The sequence below is a fragment of the Nothoprocta perdicaria genome, unplaced genomic scaffold, assembly GCF_003342845.1.
Source record: "Nothoprocta perdicaria isolate Ctin4 unplaced genomic scaffold, notPer1 scaffold_1, whole genome shotgun sequence".
Taxonomy (NCBI): Eukaryota; Metazoa; Chordata; class Aves; order Tinamiformes; family Tinamidae; genus Nothoprocta; species Nothoprocta perdicaria.
Genome location: NW_020454093.1, coordinates 15,473,679 through 15,490,481, shown reverse-complemented (window position 1 = coordinate 15,490,481; position 16,803 = coordinate 15,473,679). Strand labels below are relative to the sequence as shown.

Below are 16,803 nucleotides of genomic sequence, written 5' to 3'. Positions count from 1 at the left end.
GAGTGAATGCATGCAGGGAAGCTAAGCATCAAGGCTGGACAACAAAAACTAGTGTAATTTCTTAAAAATAATTTTAAAGTACACGCTAATTACGGTACTTCTGATGCTGAAATTTAAGAATATTTTCCTGCCAAGGGAAAGCTTTCCATTTCCTTACTAACCACTAATAACTTCTCCTTTTAAAAACTGCATTCTGATGCTTGAAGGATACTGTATTTTTTTTAAAGATTTCCTCTATTTTCCAATGTATCGTATTTCTATTCCACAGGCCCACGCTGTTAGCAATGAGTGTTGCAAAACAGAAATATTACCCAATAGTTATTTGTTAAAAAGGTCAAAGAAAATTTCGACCCCAAACGGGAACAAAAGCTGTTTTTTAATAAATCGTATCAGAAAAAAACCCACAATTTTTGTAAAGTCTGATCCTCTCCTACGGCCACTGATAAATAGTTATAGGAATGTTAGTCTACGTTAATCTCTGTTTATATGGGTTTGCAACAATACATAGTACACACTGAACAGAACAAGTAAAACTTCAGTTTCCAGTGTATAATGAATTTTAGTCATTTAATAAATTTTAGTTTTTATTTGCGTATTCCACTGTAGTGCTGTGACAACAAATCACATCTGTGTACCAGAGCATACATCAACAGTATGATGTAACTTTACTTACACCACTGCTATATTTAGCTTTTTGAAAGAGACATAAGCATACACTATGGCCACATGAAATAATTTTCTGTTTTTTTCTTTGATAACCTTCACTTTGCCAGTAATACTTCACTTTTAAAATTTGAATTGTTGAAAAAAATCACAAAAAAAAATTATACAGGAATAGCTATAAGGAATAACCTCACAGGCACTGATATGACAAACATTTATTTTAAGGGCTGAGAGGCATTGACATCATATTGACAAAGTTGACCGAAAAGGATGACTAACTTTGTCTAAATGGGAAATGCCCACTTCTGCTCCTATCTCGAGAAAAGAAATTCAGAAAGTTATTTTTTGGCCTTGCTATATCACAAAGTCAATCATACAAAGACCTACGCATTTAACCTAAAATAATAGTTTTAAAAGCCCTTCTATTAAAAACAAAAACATCATGCAAACTTTGATCAATTATGCAGCTGCTTTAAAACTGTTGCAAGACCATACTGTATATATTAGCTTTTATACTGCTAATGCACAACTAACAGCAAACTTCATTAGATTAACACAAATTTGTCTTAATTACACCGTTATATCACACTAAGGAGACAAATGCCACAAGATTGGCAAAACATTTAATTCTGAGCACTCAAATGGCAGGATAATTATATGTTGTAACCCCTTCACATTTAGAAAAAAACATAATCCTGCAGTCTCACTTTACAAAAAAAAAATCTGTAAAATATTAATCGGGAGGGGAACAGTTGATACCATCTAACACAAAGTAACTTATACAGCTAGTGTCAAAGGCAAACAAAAATCTTTCTAAATAAAATGTCAAAATACACATAGCAACAGAAGCACAAATGCTGCATTAAATACAGTCAGGATAAGAAGACAACGCGCTTGTTAATAAAAAATGACAAAAGAAAAAGAAAGTTACTAAAGTTAGCAACACAGTTAAAGAAATTGCAATGAGGGAAAAAAAAGCTCAAACTTTCCCCCCCCCCTCCAATGACAAGAGAGTTTCCATTTGTAGCCTTTCCATCCATAATTTGTCTATACAGCACATCCTTTAAAACGTTTAGAACCTCACAGAAGAGAGGTTGTTCTCTTCCAAACCTAATTCGCAGGTGGTTTAGGATGTTTTAAACCAGACATTATTATGAATGAAATAAGAGCAAGGCAACAAATGGACTTTTATCGCCTTCAATTTTAGCACTGATGACTAACATTTTTAGAAATTATCATAATCTTTTTTATCTTTTTTCCCCTCGGCTTCAAATCCATCAACCCCATCACTGTCCCTTCTCCTTTTACGATTGTTATGGATGTTGAAGCGTTGATTCATCTGCGGTAATGGATCCATTCCCAAAACTTTGTGTATTTGACGGAATGCAAGGAGTCGCAGTGCAAACTGTAAAAAATGCAGAAAGAAAATATTTCTATTAGAAAGACATGTTAATTCTGAAGACTGAACTATATYCTCCTGAAACATGGAAAAATCACATTTTTAGTTTAAAAAAATCATTTTTATTAAAAATAACTGCTTTCAACTTCAGTTACTTAATATCTTCCTTACCTGTGCACTCGAAGTAATATCCTCTCGTTGTTGATCTGTCATGACAGCAAGTGTATCAAAAGGATCTTTCTCACATGGATCCAGAAGGCCAGGACCACCTGCAATAGTTAAGCTCATTAGCAGTATCTCGACCTTCTTTTAACCAAGACTACAAATTTTCCATTAGTTAAGCCTTAATAGGCAGGTACTGAACAAAGGCAACTTGCCTTTAAGGATAATTCCTGAAGATATACACTCAAAAACTCTTCTCAGTGCATCCCCAGGACTCTGTGGCCCGGTAGCGCTGCTGATTGCCTTCTCCACAAGCAGCTCCATCGCCTGCACCAACAACAAGAAAATGCACCTAGTTTCAAAGCCTGATTACAGCAGGAAGCAGCTGCCACTGTTGCTTAATACAGAACTTTGGATACAAGAATTTGACCATGCATACAAACATCATAGAACAATTTCAGTTAAAAAGGAAAATGTTTTAGAGAGGTGAGTACAGAAAGATGCAAAGCTGAGTACTATTACTGATACGCCTCTTTTCATCACCAATCGTTTAAAATGTTTTGTAGAAATCTATACAGGAGTAGCCTATATATGCAGGTTGACAACACTGTGAGACAGCATGGAACATGGCGGGTCCCCTGAGCGTCAGCTACACGGACAAACAGCAGCACACAGCATATCCYATTAAATTAACAGCACATGACACAGAAACTTAAGGCCTGGGAAATTCAATGATCGCTTAATGCTCAGTCTGAATAATCAACAGTGCTTCCGTTCAGCAAAACAAGTTGACTGCAATTTTTTTTCCCCAGGTGCAGGCTAACACTACCAATACCTGTACGTTAAAACACACATAGAAAACCTTGTTGATAAACAGGTTCTCTAAAACTTACCTATCATTTCATATTAAATAAAATGTTACACTGATAAACTATACTTTAAATAATCAATTTTCAGTATTCCCACTGTTTTTGTTAAATACTTACTTTTTAAAAAATATTTGCAATAATAAAGAAAACTTTCCCTCCAACACTAAATTGATATTTCATTATCACCTCCTTGCTAAGTTTCATTTTCAAACAATCTCCCTGTTTGTTTCTTCTCCAAAGTTTACATTTCTTCAATGTTGCTTTTTACTTTTATTTTCTAAGAGCACATGTCCATTCTGACACATTCAAGTAACTGTGGGCAGTGTTAATTACAATCCTTCATTAAGGATGTCCATTTCTTTCCATTTAAGATCCATTTACCCGACAAATTTTAATTTTAAGCATGGCATTTCCACATTCCCACTTTATCACTCAGGCTCAAATGCTTGCAGAAGTAATTTAGTTCTTTCCAAGCATGAAGCTGAACAATACATTGAAAAGGCCTCTTATTTTTGTGTTTGCTCGAATTCTCCTTTGGATTCTAACTGAACACACTACAGTCTGTAACTTACTATGAGGAAGATGCCAATTACAGTGCTCTGGTGTCTATGTGCATGTARCTTCAACTATAATAAAACCAAAATAATAAAAAAATCAACCTTGTAACCTTGAATAGTGGTTCCTAATACCTTAGATACTTGACAAAATTCCTCTACATGACTTTTTAAGCGTGCAAAGAGGGTGATACTGAGCACTTCTGGAGAGAAGCTAGACACAGCGCGAGCTGGCACTGTCCTTCCCATGTCCCTTCCCTTCTGAGCCTGCCCTACAGCAGGGAAGGAGAGGAATAGCAAAGGACACCCCTTTTTCTTCATCCACATGGTTGCCTGGTAAAATACATCATCTCTTGAATATTATGCCTTGCATAGCATGCATTTGAGCATGCATTACCTTGTTTTCCACAGGCCTTTCTCTCAGTGACTAAGATGGAGAATTAGAAAATACTCAGTGCGAGATATTCACCAGCTGGGTCTGAGTTCTGCTATTTGTTTCAGGCTCTGGTACTGGGCAGAGAAGCTATCAGTACACTACAGAAAACCTGTATTTGCTAACTTTAAAAGCATCTCTTTATACAACATCAAATCACTGTCCTTCAGTAAGTAGTAGCTAAGATTTTTTTTATCGTTTTCTAATCTAAACCAATATCCTTGAAGCTTACTGATCAAAAGCACTGGTAAGTTGTACTCACAAGAACAGCAGAACTTAATGACAGTAGTACAAATTTCATATGTAAGGAAAAACASTGTGACTGGCAACACAACCCAGCTGCAAGTTGACTATCCCCAAATATTACCCTGCTCGATTCACTGTCTCCAGTCCAGTCAGCCTCAGATTTGCACCCAGAAAACCATCTGCTTGTCTCAGAACAGCAGATCTGCCATAGCAATAAAGTGCATCCAGACTACGTTAAGGAGTGGAATGCAAGAGATCCATATGCACACACATTGCACATGGACAGAGTGACTGTATTCCCTGGAGTCTCTGGGCGATACAGTCTCTTACAGACTATCAGTAACTGCACAGAAGTCCTAAAGCGTAACAACAGTCTCCTCCTTGACCTTCCACATACATAATTTTAAATCATTAAAGCTTTATTCTTTGTTTTCACATGTAATACCTATTGAAAGTTGTTAAACAGTAACTCTCACCACCACCTTGTGCAGAGAGTAAAGACAACTTGATGCTCAGCAATAAAGGGACTCCAAGGAGTCTCAGTCCGCACTGCTTCATCTGACATGTTGTGAGGAAGCACAGGAGGAAACTGAATGGCCTGTGTCCCTCTTCCTGCCGCAGCCAGGCACATCACTGGGACTTTTATTTCTCTCTTAAGACCTTGTAGACACCCTCTGCCACCTGAAAGGCCATCCTATTTTAGAGTAGTTTTAAGGATGCTCTTCTAAAAGTACGCTGGGSTCTTTGCTTTGGAGATTCCCAATCATGAAGGCAACAAAAAGGGCACTTCCGTATTTCTCCCTTCTTTTTGGCACACTGCATCTTTCAGGTAACGTAGCGTATAAACTGGCATTGCATGTTACCCACATTAAATATTTAGAAAGCCAAAGTGCAACTGTTCTACTTTTTTCCTTTTCTTTTTTCTCCCTTCAGAAGAAATAAATGGTAGTATCAGAAACAATAAAATTCTCTGCAAGCCTAATGCATTTGTAAAACTTATTTCTCACTCAAACACTGACCACTGGAACTCTGCTCTTCCTACCAAAAACTAGAGTCTACCTTGACAAGCAGCATGGTGCAGCAGATTGCATCTGTGAAAGAGAGTATTCTTTTTTTTAGCATAGTCAATGGAAAAGAAAAGCTCCGAGAAGTTCAGTCACAAGAACTGAGAGTAGTAGATGGGAACCAATTTGGGAATCAGCTTCCAAGTGATACGAAGCAAAATATTCATTTGGAGACATTTTTGCAGAAGGAAAACCTTAATGACTTAAGAACTCCTGAGGCTTGATCTTTRAAGTAGCACCTCTGCTCTCACAGAGCTCTCTAGGTGTATTTCACACATCATGTTTTATTTTTCTTTTTTAGGTTCAGCAGAGTCCAAACAATTCAAAGGTGATTAGAAACAATTACATTCCCTTACAGAAAGGAAAAGGTGTTAAACAGTAGAATAAAGATATACAAAGAATTAAAAAGGAAATAAAAATTCCTTCGGAAAAAGAAATGTGACTTCAAATGACAAAACTCCAGAAAAATAAATTAAATTGATAAAGGGACTCTAGATCCTTTGCTATATAAAAGCCTTCATTACTTCTTGAATGAGTCTTCACTTGAAAACTGCAGCAACACTTTCCAGCTCTCTACTCGCACTACTATGTGTTTTAAAAAGGTGCATTCAAAGAATGTTACTCACCCAGCTTGGAAAATCAGACCAAGTTGGAACTCGCTGACAGAGGTCACGAAGAATACGTATGATAATCACACAGGACTGCAGACCGTTAGCTCTAGCCTTGAGAGCGACACAAAATCAAATTAATTAATCCCAGCCCCGACAGCAAATCGGACTTGTTGAAAGACTAAAACACCACTGTTCAATGGAAGCTCAGATGCAAGATGGAAACAAATCATTCTATAACCTTATTCCTTGAGCTGCCATTTACAGCAGTATTTTATACAGGGTTAGTAATTTAAGGTGGTAGAAGTCAAAGTGCACAGGTTATACAAGAACAACATTTCTTGATCCCCTGTACACTTTGACCTGTGGTCGCTTGTAACAATAAATACAGTATCTTTCTATATTAGAAATAAAAAGGATAAAGTAAAGGTCTAAGAAGTAGGTATAGAGACTGAAAGGTCAAGGAAAGCTGTTTGGTTTCTTTATTGTGCCTTTGCCAGAATGCAAAGTCACTAAACCAAACAGTTGCTTCTCACCTTTCATTCCCTACACTTAATGCACTTAAAGAAATAGGAAAAAAAAAGTCTTAAATCTAAACACAAAGCTTTAAACACATATTCCATTATTTAAAGCAAAGTTACTCTGCAGCCTTATGGAATATATAACAAATATACAACATATGATCACCCCAAGCGAGTCAAGCTTTCAATGTCGYCTTCTCAATGACCAGAAAAAAAAAATCATGTCAAATCCGCTGTAACTGCATAAAGCAGTTCCTCCATACTCAACTTTCTACAGTCAAATTTAGGGACCAGGAAAATCTTAAGGAGTATTAGCATGAACAACACCGAGTGTTTTCTCACAGATAAAACATTTATATTGCAACTGAGCTAATCTCTCATAAGGCTACAAGAAGAAAGTAAAATGATGTTCCGAACCTGGAACCACTTAGCGTGGCGTAGAGCAGCCAGAGCGTCAAGGCATTTTTGCCTGTCCAAGACGTCCGGTGGGTCTTTCACCATACCCGAGGTTACATCTAAAATGGATTGAATTGGCAAAATGCAGTGAGGAATGGGTGTTTGACCAGGTGAGCAAGACACTTCCTTAAAGTAGCTTCAGTGTCACACATGCCATTTCAAGCTTAACTCCTTGACCGACAAATGCAAGTGTTCAGTAACATCCATTTAAATATGAGGAGGGCATCAACCCAGGTTCAAGATTAAGAGCGTAATATACTTGAGCTCTCAGAGTATTATCAAATGCATTGCAGATTATGCAATACGTGGAGCTTCTTTATTTAAATCTAAGGCTGGAAATGCAAGTTTCCCCTAAAATTAAATACTGAAGGAAGGATGGTTGGACACAGTGCACCAGCACAGAGAACACAAGACAGAAGGAACACAAAAATCCACTTTAACTTAGTAGAAACATTCACTTGGTTTGCTGTAAATTTAAACGCTCATGTGTTATTTAGGACCTTGTCCTAAAAAGATAAACTAAGTATAACAAATCTTAAAAGCGCTCAATGTTTAGTAGTGGTGTTATTTTTGTAGTAATTTAATCTTAAAATGGAAACGATTTTGCTTTAAAGACTGACTGAAGGAATGTTAAATGTTCTTCAGCAGGAGAGATCTATCACCTTCTAGAGCTTATATATCCTAAGGATATATCCTTATATATCCTTTAACTCGTGTTTATCAGTACCTCAACCCATGATCTGTACCTCAACCCATGATCTGTGTGATCCAACATTACTTAGGATGCAAAGAAAGCTGCAAAAGGGGGCTGTTTTACTTAAGATTCAGCATGAAAAAGAAAAGCAAGGAATAGTTTAAAAATAAAGCAGAATGCCTGAAGGAAAGAAAATATACTAGACTTTGTATATTCAAATCTCCAAAAAAAAGGGGCTGAAGATACCAAGCCCAAGTCACATTCCACTGAATGAAAGAGATCAAAAGCCCTTTTGGATGTGGTTTAATCAACGAAACAAGAACTACTAAACAACCAGAAACTCTATCTTCAGGTACTTAAAAATGCATTATATGCATGAATGCAGTGCTAAGCTTTAATTTCCTTTATATTTATAGATATTTATTTTGGTATTTATAAAAATGACTGTTGTGACTAGGAACAAAGTCTTCTGGCCGCATCATCGGGGATGCACCAGGCAGAGACACAAACTGAAGGCCTCCCACAGCGGCGCTCCCTCCACACGAGTGGGTTGATGAAGCACTGCAGTTTACTGGAGTTAAAAGGCAAATTCATTAAATAAATATTTATTTAAAAGCCAAGAGAATCAAGGTTTTTAAAGGCATACTGAGGCTAGTGAAAGCCACCAACAAGGAGCAGCTTTTAAGGATGCTGCTGAGAGAACGCTCTGGAGGCACCTATCTATGTACAAATATCAAATAAATTAAAGCAGGCTACTTGAGTATACGAAGAGCTAAAAAGCTATGAACAAAGACAGTGCTGTAACTTTGCAACGTAATGATTAATTTTTTTCTAAAATACTACTATTCAGACTTTTTGCCCTCTTTTTAAAATAAAATAATTTTTATTGCTTGGCATAGGGCTAAAAAATAGTCCATCTTCTCATACAGATATTCAAATTATTGTTAAAGTGGAATGAAGAAAAACTGCACTAACAAGGCACTTACAGACCAAATGAAGACATTTAAAGTGGTTATTTCATTCAAAAAAATAACAAACCTATCCAAGAGCAGTGCCAGGTAAGATAACCGATGAAACGAGTACAACTTGAATATAAGAGACAAGGAATACACTCAGAGAAACCCACAGCAAGAATACAGTGGCAAAGTAGGATTGAGAAGTTAAACAAGAACATGGGTTTGCTGGGCCTAGTAGCTTAAGCAATTATTTAAATTTGTCTAAAAACTAATGTGCAAATGGGTGACACTCAATCTTTTCACACCATAATTTGCTATGTAATTTGAGATGCCAATTATTCGACCTCTACCTCTAAAATGTTTTATTTTGGAAAATATTTTTTACCAAAAAACAATTACAGTGTAAGTGCACAGAGGACAAGTTTCCTCAGTGCTGGAAAGGGAGCTTTGAAATGTGCTATTAGCAATAGAAATCATAGGAAAAACCCTGAAATTTAAACACACTGTGAAAGCTGGAAGTTGTCAAGGCACCTTTTGCACCTAGAACAAATTTACTAAAAATTAACGGAACTCCTGTAAATTTTAATCTGTGGATTTTTGCTTCAGTTTCACATTTCAGGATTAACCCCTTAAGGACTATTTAACTAAATTCAAACTCCTAACCTGCAACCCTCTTAAGTCAAAAGCTAAATTAATTTACAAAGCTCAAGTGCAAATTCTCCTATAGGACTGAATAGTATATATACTATACTAGGACTCCTATAGTTCCTATAGGACTGAATTTATTGTTAACCTAAAGATAAGGGGTTAATCTGCAGTTAGACATGCTGTGTCCACACTACTTCTTCATTAAAAGTTAACAGGTATACCAAATTTGTTAAGTTTTATTATGTGAAATACACGTTACCCAGTCAACTATTTCAAAACTAGTGTGAACACTGCTTAAATCTAGGAGAGAGACAAAGACGGAAAGGGAGGAAAAAAAAAAAACAAAAAACCAAAAATAACACAAAATAACAGCAGATGCCAGGACTATGCATCCAAACCCCCTCCTTTGGGAAGCATGGCAGGTGTGACACTGAGCTTTAGAAAACCTTGGTCAAAAATCCTTCCGATGTCTTGGCAGCAACCCCTGACAGGAATCAAGTCCCTCTGCTAGAAGGCTTTGGACCGGGGCTGTTAGCTAAGGATAAAAAAATAATAAAACACACGCGCACACATAGATGTGTTTAGAGATATATACATTGTRCTTGCTGAAGGAAGGATTCCACAGCAGGGGTTAGAGCACTTTGAACATAWCCGATTGAGGCAACTGTCAAACGCACAATACTGTAAGGAACAGTAGCTATGCGCTTAACAGTTTTAGTTTACACTGTATTTTTTTTAGTCTTTTATCATGTAATGGTATAATGACACGTYGAACGTGATTCTACCCCATGTGCAAGTCTCAGTCTTGTCTTTACTCAAACTGGTTCTTCCGGTAAAGCCTTCCTTATCTCCTGAACTGGCTCCCCAAGCGAGCTAAAAACCCCCCAAAACTTTAAACCATTTTAAGACACAGAGCATCAGAATCTGCAGTAAGAAAGGAGCACAAACCCACGCTGTTACAYTGCTGCAAATAAGCAGTAACCTTCATAATAAAGCCTTCTTTGCTGCAGTCATTTGCAGCTCCGTCATCTATTTTCCTCTAGTTTCCAAAGCAACTTTTCTGCACATCTGTTTTATACTGCTCAGTGTCTTGAAGAGAAATCTAATTTGATTTTGCTTGCCCAAAGGCAGTACTGCATTCAGCAGTGAAGAAAGTCAGAATATATCATTTTAACTCAAGGGTGGGTCAGACAAAAATACAATTTGTTTCCTTTAGGAGACTTGAATTAAGGGATTGTTTGTAAGCATTTAAGATTTGTTTTTACTGTAGATTAGAGAATTTTAYGCCAGAAACAAGTTCATTGAAACTGCAGGAATCTGTACTGTAGCAGGAATCAATATTGCACCTTTGCACAGTACATAAAGAAATAAACACAACGTTTAAAGTTACCTTCATTAAAGGGTTAATCTAATTTAATAATCAAATCTGTTAAGTTCAAGTATGACTTATGACTTTACGTGATATGCCAAGCCTGATTCAGCAGACACAAACCATTTTCCTCTTATTTTTGTCAAAAGACAAGCAGAACTGGTTGGGTGTGACAGTTCACGTACAAAGTGTTTATAGCTATGAATGACACATGCAGCTTAAAAATCACATACAGAGCACTCCCGAGACTTTTCAGAAGTCATCCAAACTCGAGAATGCACCTGGAAATTTTGTTTTCTGATCACACAGGACGACTTGGGTAACACTGCGTGCTTATGATGCACAGTGACGGAACGTTTACTTGCGCACTACAAAGCCTCGGGTATTTTAGAGGACATGTAATGATGAGATGAAATTAAAAAAAAAGGTCTGTGGCTTCTAGAAATACGTATACAGACAAGCACATGTATACATGCACACATACAATTTTTCAACCTGCATATGAGAAGTGTTAAAGTGATAGCCTCGGATTTCCTATCTGCAGGTTCATAGTCAAACACCAGAACCTTGTCTGCCACCATCTCTTTCAACTATGAAGATATAGAATTAAAAAGGAAACAAAACTTAATTTTATCTGACCCATAAACAAAAAGAACCAATGTACTGCAAACATTAATCATGCTTGTTGGCTTAAAAGCTTTTGGAGCTTTGAAAGTGTTACAGAACAGACCCTAAAGCAACACTGCTGGCACCAGAGAAATTGTGTACTTCAGGAATGAAAATGGATTTACAAGCTCCACCTTCTGCTTCAGCTCAATGACAAAGTCATTTCTCATGGTACTATTCTGTTACTGATTATCATTCCAGGAGCCTAAATATACTCAAAAAGTACTCCAAACCAAAGGGCAACCTCAGAGAGCTGGAAAAAAAAAATCTGCTTAAAAGTCAGAAGCACTGGTACCATAATAGTATTATACAAGCACATTTTAAGTAGTACTGCCATTTGGAATGTGCTAGTGATAGTAACAGTGATCCAGTGTAAACCCCAGAACCTGTGATTCGGTTTGCTAAAAGCATCAGTCTTTCTCTTAGGGCAAGACTGCTCTAGAAAGCCACTGGCTGCAAAGTATTTACTTTTCCACATAATTTTATAAGAGGGGAAAGTCAAGTTTGGACCTTTTCCAGAAAGCTGAGGTTGGACATAAAGGTAGAATTAAAAAAATTAATATTAATAAATGCATCGCATAAGCATTTATTCTAATAAACTGTTCTCTACTAAAACTGGTTCCTGAAAAACAAGGTTTCCATCAAATAAGTGAACTGTGCCAGCATGTTGCCTTCCAGGACTTAATGCCATCATAAGCAGAATAGATAACGTATGAAAATGGGTAACAAAGAAGCAACATCTTTAACAACTTCCCAACCTCCATCCCTCATGTTCTCCTCCCGAATGACTGGAGACGTCAGTGTGATAGTAACTTGCATTTTGGGTTCCACACATGAATTTAGAATTATTGCTGCTTCTGGTACCGCACACTTGATATCATATTTCTCAGGACTTATTACCTAAATATTGAGAGAGAAATTTTGTTAGCATTTCATAACAGTCACCAAGCATGCAAAAGGAAAAAAAAAAACCACTAGAAAGGAAATTTATATATAAACTAAAAAAATCTTGACAGTATTCAAGCTTACAATTAAAAACCTTTTAAAAAAGGAGAGACTCAGAGCCACTTGAAATGTCCGCTGGGTATGTTTCTCCAAAAAGCACAGGAGCCTTTAAAAAGYACAGAGCTGCAGATTATTCCCTGATTATTCCCAGGCACAGGGTACTCCTAGATGCCATCCAGCCTTGAGTGCCACAAGCTCCAGTGAGAACAAGGGCAAGGCAAATAGCAGGGGACAGCGCAAACCTAACAGGGCAGTTAGGCTGAGGCTGCTTCTTAAAACCAGATTTAACAGTTCCACATACCCTTAAGAGAAAATTGTAGGCACTTGTCACCTCTTTCCACAAACTAGACGGAGAAGCAGTTTCTCCAAAAAGCATTTTTAAATTTTTTTTATTTAGCTTTTATACTTTGAACAAGAGTCAAATTAATAGTATTGTCTAGTCAATCTGTGCCTGCTAATGTTTATACCATACCACTGATTTTGCCAGGCATTTTACTGCGCTGTAACAAGACAGTGAAGGTTTGGCAAAACTTTTAACCACGGTGGACAGGCTTTTTATAGTAGCAAGTAATGGAGAAAAAAGCTTTCTTCTGTACTCTCCTTTCTTGTGGAGATAAAACAAACGGTTTATAAAAATTCAAAAGAATCTAATCTCATGAGTTTAAGACTGCACAAGCTTTTTTTTTTTTAAGATAAAAATTAAAAAATGTTACAAATTTTGCTTTAACTTAATTGTGAATATMAACATGCTGACAGGTATAAATTGGAAAAAAAATGACAGAAACTAGCATTAACAGAGGAGTGACCTTCAGGCAGCAAGTCTCCTGATACTGCTGCAACAATACACAAGCTACTTCAGTTTCTGGTCATAACTGTCAGAACAAAAGAAAGTACCATTTGTGCTGATTTCCATTTTCTGATTAAAGAAATTCTATTCAATAGCAACTGATACTAAATCACTAACATAAATACCTACAAACTTGGGAACCAGATCCCTTTTACATACAACGTACAGGGAGCAAAACACACAGCATGGTCACTGAATGCTGATGGAAGCATCCAGGAAATGAAAACAAGTTACTGGGCCTGAGCTATGAAACACAGTAGAGTCAGCCCTGCAGACAAGCTTTTACAATACCTTTCTAAAGATCTAAATCCCAAACCTAAACTCTACTTACTGCAAGTTGTTTGGGAAGACTTTCCGCAATACGGCTGAGTAAYGTCTTTGAAGGCTTCTCAGCACACAGCAAAACAAGATTGACGTTGCGGTCTCCACGGAGCAGCAACCCTTTAGCCAGAACGCCTACCCGTAAAACTCCTTTCAAAGCTCTGTGAAGTGAATTGACAGTTAAAAGTTGCATTTAAAATATTTTTTAAATGCTTCTGAAAATAAAAAAGTGAAATAAAACAGCGTATTCCACATACTCTTGGGGCCACAGTGGCACATCAAAAACGTTACCAGAGCAGAATCTTTGAAAACACCAAGGGTGGTGCAAGGAAAAAACATAAGCAGTTCAGAAACAAAAGATGGAAATTCTTAAAAGAAAGAATATACACACCTGTCTTTACTGCCATCTTTCTTATCATCTCCCTCTTTGTTCTTGCTTTTTTCATGGTCAGTCATGTTGTCAGAAACGAGTTTCAAAGCACGCTCAGTAATAGAAACAATTTTTTGGACTGCTTGAAGTTCCTCCTCTGTTGGATATATTGCTGCGTGCTTGGTCATCACGTAGCGGTCATCAGAGGAGTCTGGCCGGCGTAGAGGCTACATGGAGAAAAGCATAACTGAAATCTGTGTGTCCTTGGAAGGTCACAGCTCAGATAACCCTGCCCTTAGTATAAATATCTAACATCCTTCTGTTCATTGGGAAATAGCTGTGTAATTATTCATTGAGGCAAACTGAAGTGTCCATAACTGCTTTTAGGTAGGAGGGACCTCAGGAGGTCTCTTTTCCAACCTTATGTGTAAAGCAGGGTCAGCTATGAGACCAGATCCAGTTGCTTAGCGTTTCACATCCACTCTAGTGTTGAAAACTTTCAAAAGACAGACCTCTCTGGTGCAGCCAAAGAGTCAACCTCTCTGATGCAGCCAAAGCCTAATGTCTCTGTCATCACAGTGAAAACATTATGTCTTGTATTTTGTCTGAACCTCTCATTTCATTTTAGGTCAGCTTTATCTTACCCTCTCACCTCCTAGCACTATAAAGTGTGACTCCATCTTTGTATTCCAATGGTATTTGGAAGGCTACCAGGTTCCCTTGAAGACATCCCTTCTGCAGGTTGAACAAGCCCAGATCTCTCAGCCTTTCCTACAGAGCATCTGCTCCTGACATCCTGCTGGCCTGTGCTGAACCCACTCCAGCTTAATCTACGTCTTGCACTGGGGAGCCTAAAACTGGATGCAGTATTTTAGAGGGGGTCTAAATACTATCGTGTGCCTACAAGTATTAATACAGTCCAAGATACTGTTGGCCTCCTTGGCTGCCGTGGCCACTGTTGGCTCAGCATTCAGCTTATTGTTCAGCAAGGTCCTCCTGTCCTTGTCAGCACAGCTGCTCTCTGGTCTGCCAGGCCTCAGGCTGCACTGCTGCAGGGAGGGGGGTATTCCATTCCGTGTCCTTCCYGAATTCCATAGAGCTCCAGTTGGCCCTTCCTCGGCCTCACCTAAGGTTCCTCTGGATAATATTCTTCCTGCCCTCAAGCGCATTGACTGATCCCCCCAGTTTGGTGCCGACTGCCAACTCCACTGCTTCTCTCAGCTCAGTGTGTTAAACAGGGCAGCCCCCAGGACAGACTCGCTCCTAGGGCAGTCCACTCACTACTGACTTCCAGGCAGAGTAYGGGCCACTACCCCCTATCCTCCAAGAGGAATCAGGCAACTGGTTCCCCATCTCCCCCCCCATCCAGTTATCTGCACTTGAGGAAAATAACACAAATGCAATTAACTGAAAAGACCTGGTAGACAATTACACAGAGTGACTTGTTTTTCAGGAGAATCAATATTTGTCATCAGCACGTCCTTTACTCCCCACCACAGCAGYGGACTTAAAATGGAAGACCAGTCCATCTATACAGTGTTACTAGTACATAACACATTTTCATCTTTCCAATATTAAAAGATGCTGAAGATAACTTACAGTGCTGCTTAAGTTACACTCCTTAACTATGCCTCCTGATAAATAAGCTTCTGCCCCTCCCCCTCCCAAAATTCCCTTCTCCTTTTAAAGTTTTCAAGTTAAGAAACTCACAGCTGGTCCTTGGGGCTGAGGAGGCATTCCGGGTCTAACGCCCAGCAGGCCCAGAGGGCCCGGAGGACCATGAGGATATCCTCCATCGGGCATTCTGCGACGGTCATCCCAGTGATGCTGCTCCTCCTCCATTCTCCTCCAGTACATGTCCTCTTCATAACGCCTGCAGAGCACGAACCAAAGAGCTCCCTTTACAAAGCAGTTAAATATTTCCACCTGCTCTAGATAATTTTTTAATGTTCTTCACACATGTTCTTCACTAACTCATTCTTATTAGTCATGACCAAATACCAGCAAATTCCACCAAGTAAAATGAATGGTTATTTTGCAAAATCAGCAAAGTCTACGTTCCTCAGAGGGGTTGAATACTARCAAACGAATGACCCAAATCAGAGGCACTATAACAATTTGATTTAAAACAGGACAACACAAAGTTCCTGCAATAGACATTCAAAAGAACCACGCAGAGAAGCAGAGCTGATGTAGACAACCTGGCTGCAGCCTTGTCTCGGTGACAGGACAGCACATATTACCTCATCTCCATCCGCCAGCGTTCCTCCTCTTCTCGCCTTCGCCAGTATTCTTCTTTCTGCATCTGTTTCCTCATTTTCTCTTCTTGAATTTTCCTTGCTCGAATACTGGGCTTTACTTCTACTTGTAAATCTGGGTTTACTTTTTTCTAGTTCAGAAATATAATGAATGAAATGTTGGTTTTCTTTGTGTCATCTAAAGGTTACAGATGTTTTCTGACATGCTTAACAAACACAACTAGTTTACAATAAAATTGAGTAAAAGTTTTAAAATTGCATTGAATGAATAGCTGAAGAAAAAGTCAGCATCAAATATTTCAGAATTAAGAAATAACAAATATAAATATTTACAAATAACCTAAAAGTCCTCTTCACCTGTATCAGAACAAAGTAACTTAAAATAATATGATGCATAAAATGTTAAGTAGTTTGCTGTTAATTCTGTAGCAGAAAACCTACTCCATAGCCTGAATAAACTTGTTAGTTTAATTCCAAGGTACTTTCTAATGCCCCGTTCCTCAAGGATCCCCTGCACGTGGGCAGAAATAAGAGTTACCAAATAAATTTCTCTGTCAATATTCTCTCTTCTTTTATTCTTTTTGTCATTGGACAGGGCTCCTACACCTTCTGTGACCACAGAAAATTCTTACTATGCAATCTTACAATAATCAAAACGTGCACTGAATGGTGGTACAGCTGCCTCTCCAATCAT

The 16,803-nt window shown here is 38.1% G+C and overlaps 1 protein-coding gene across 1 annotated transcript in view; it reads right to left on the bottom strand.

Moving 5' to 3' along the window:
- Positions 1-1,840: 1,840 nt before the first annotated feature.
- ZFR (zinc finger RNA binding protein) overlaps positions 1,841-16,803 on the bottom strand; it is a 34,961-nt gene continuing 19,998 nt past the window's right edge. Inside the window, 11 exon segments of the mRNA XM_026038123.1 lie at positions 1,841-1,947; positions 1,949-2,068; positions 2,234-2,331; positions 2,440-2,551; positions 6,017-6,112; positions 6,937-7,034; positions 12,067-12,208; positions 13,492-13,642; positions 13,873-14,078; positions 15,562-15,724; positions 16,095-16,240. Coding sequence (XP_025893908.1) covers positions 1,867-1,947; positions 1,949-2,068; positions 2,234-2,331; positions 2,440-2,551; positions 6,017-6,112; positions 6,937-7,034; positions 12,067-12,208; positions 13,492-13,642; positions 13,873-14,078; positions 15,562-15,724; positions 16,095-16,240 — 1,413 coding nt within the window. The 3' untranslated portion in view covers positions 1,841-1,866.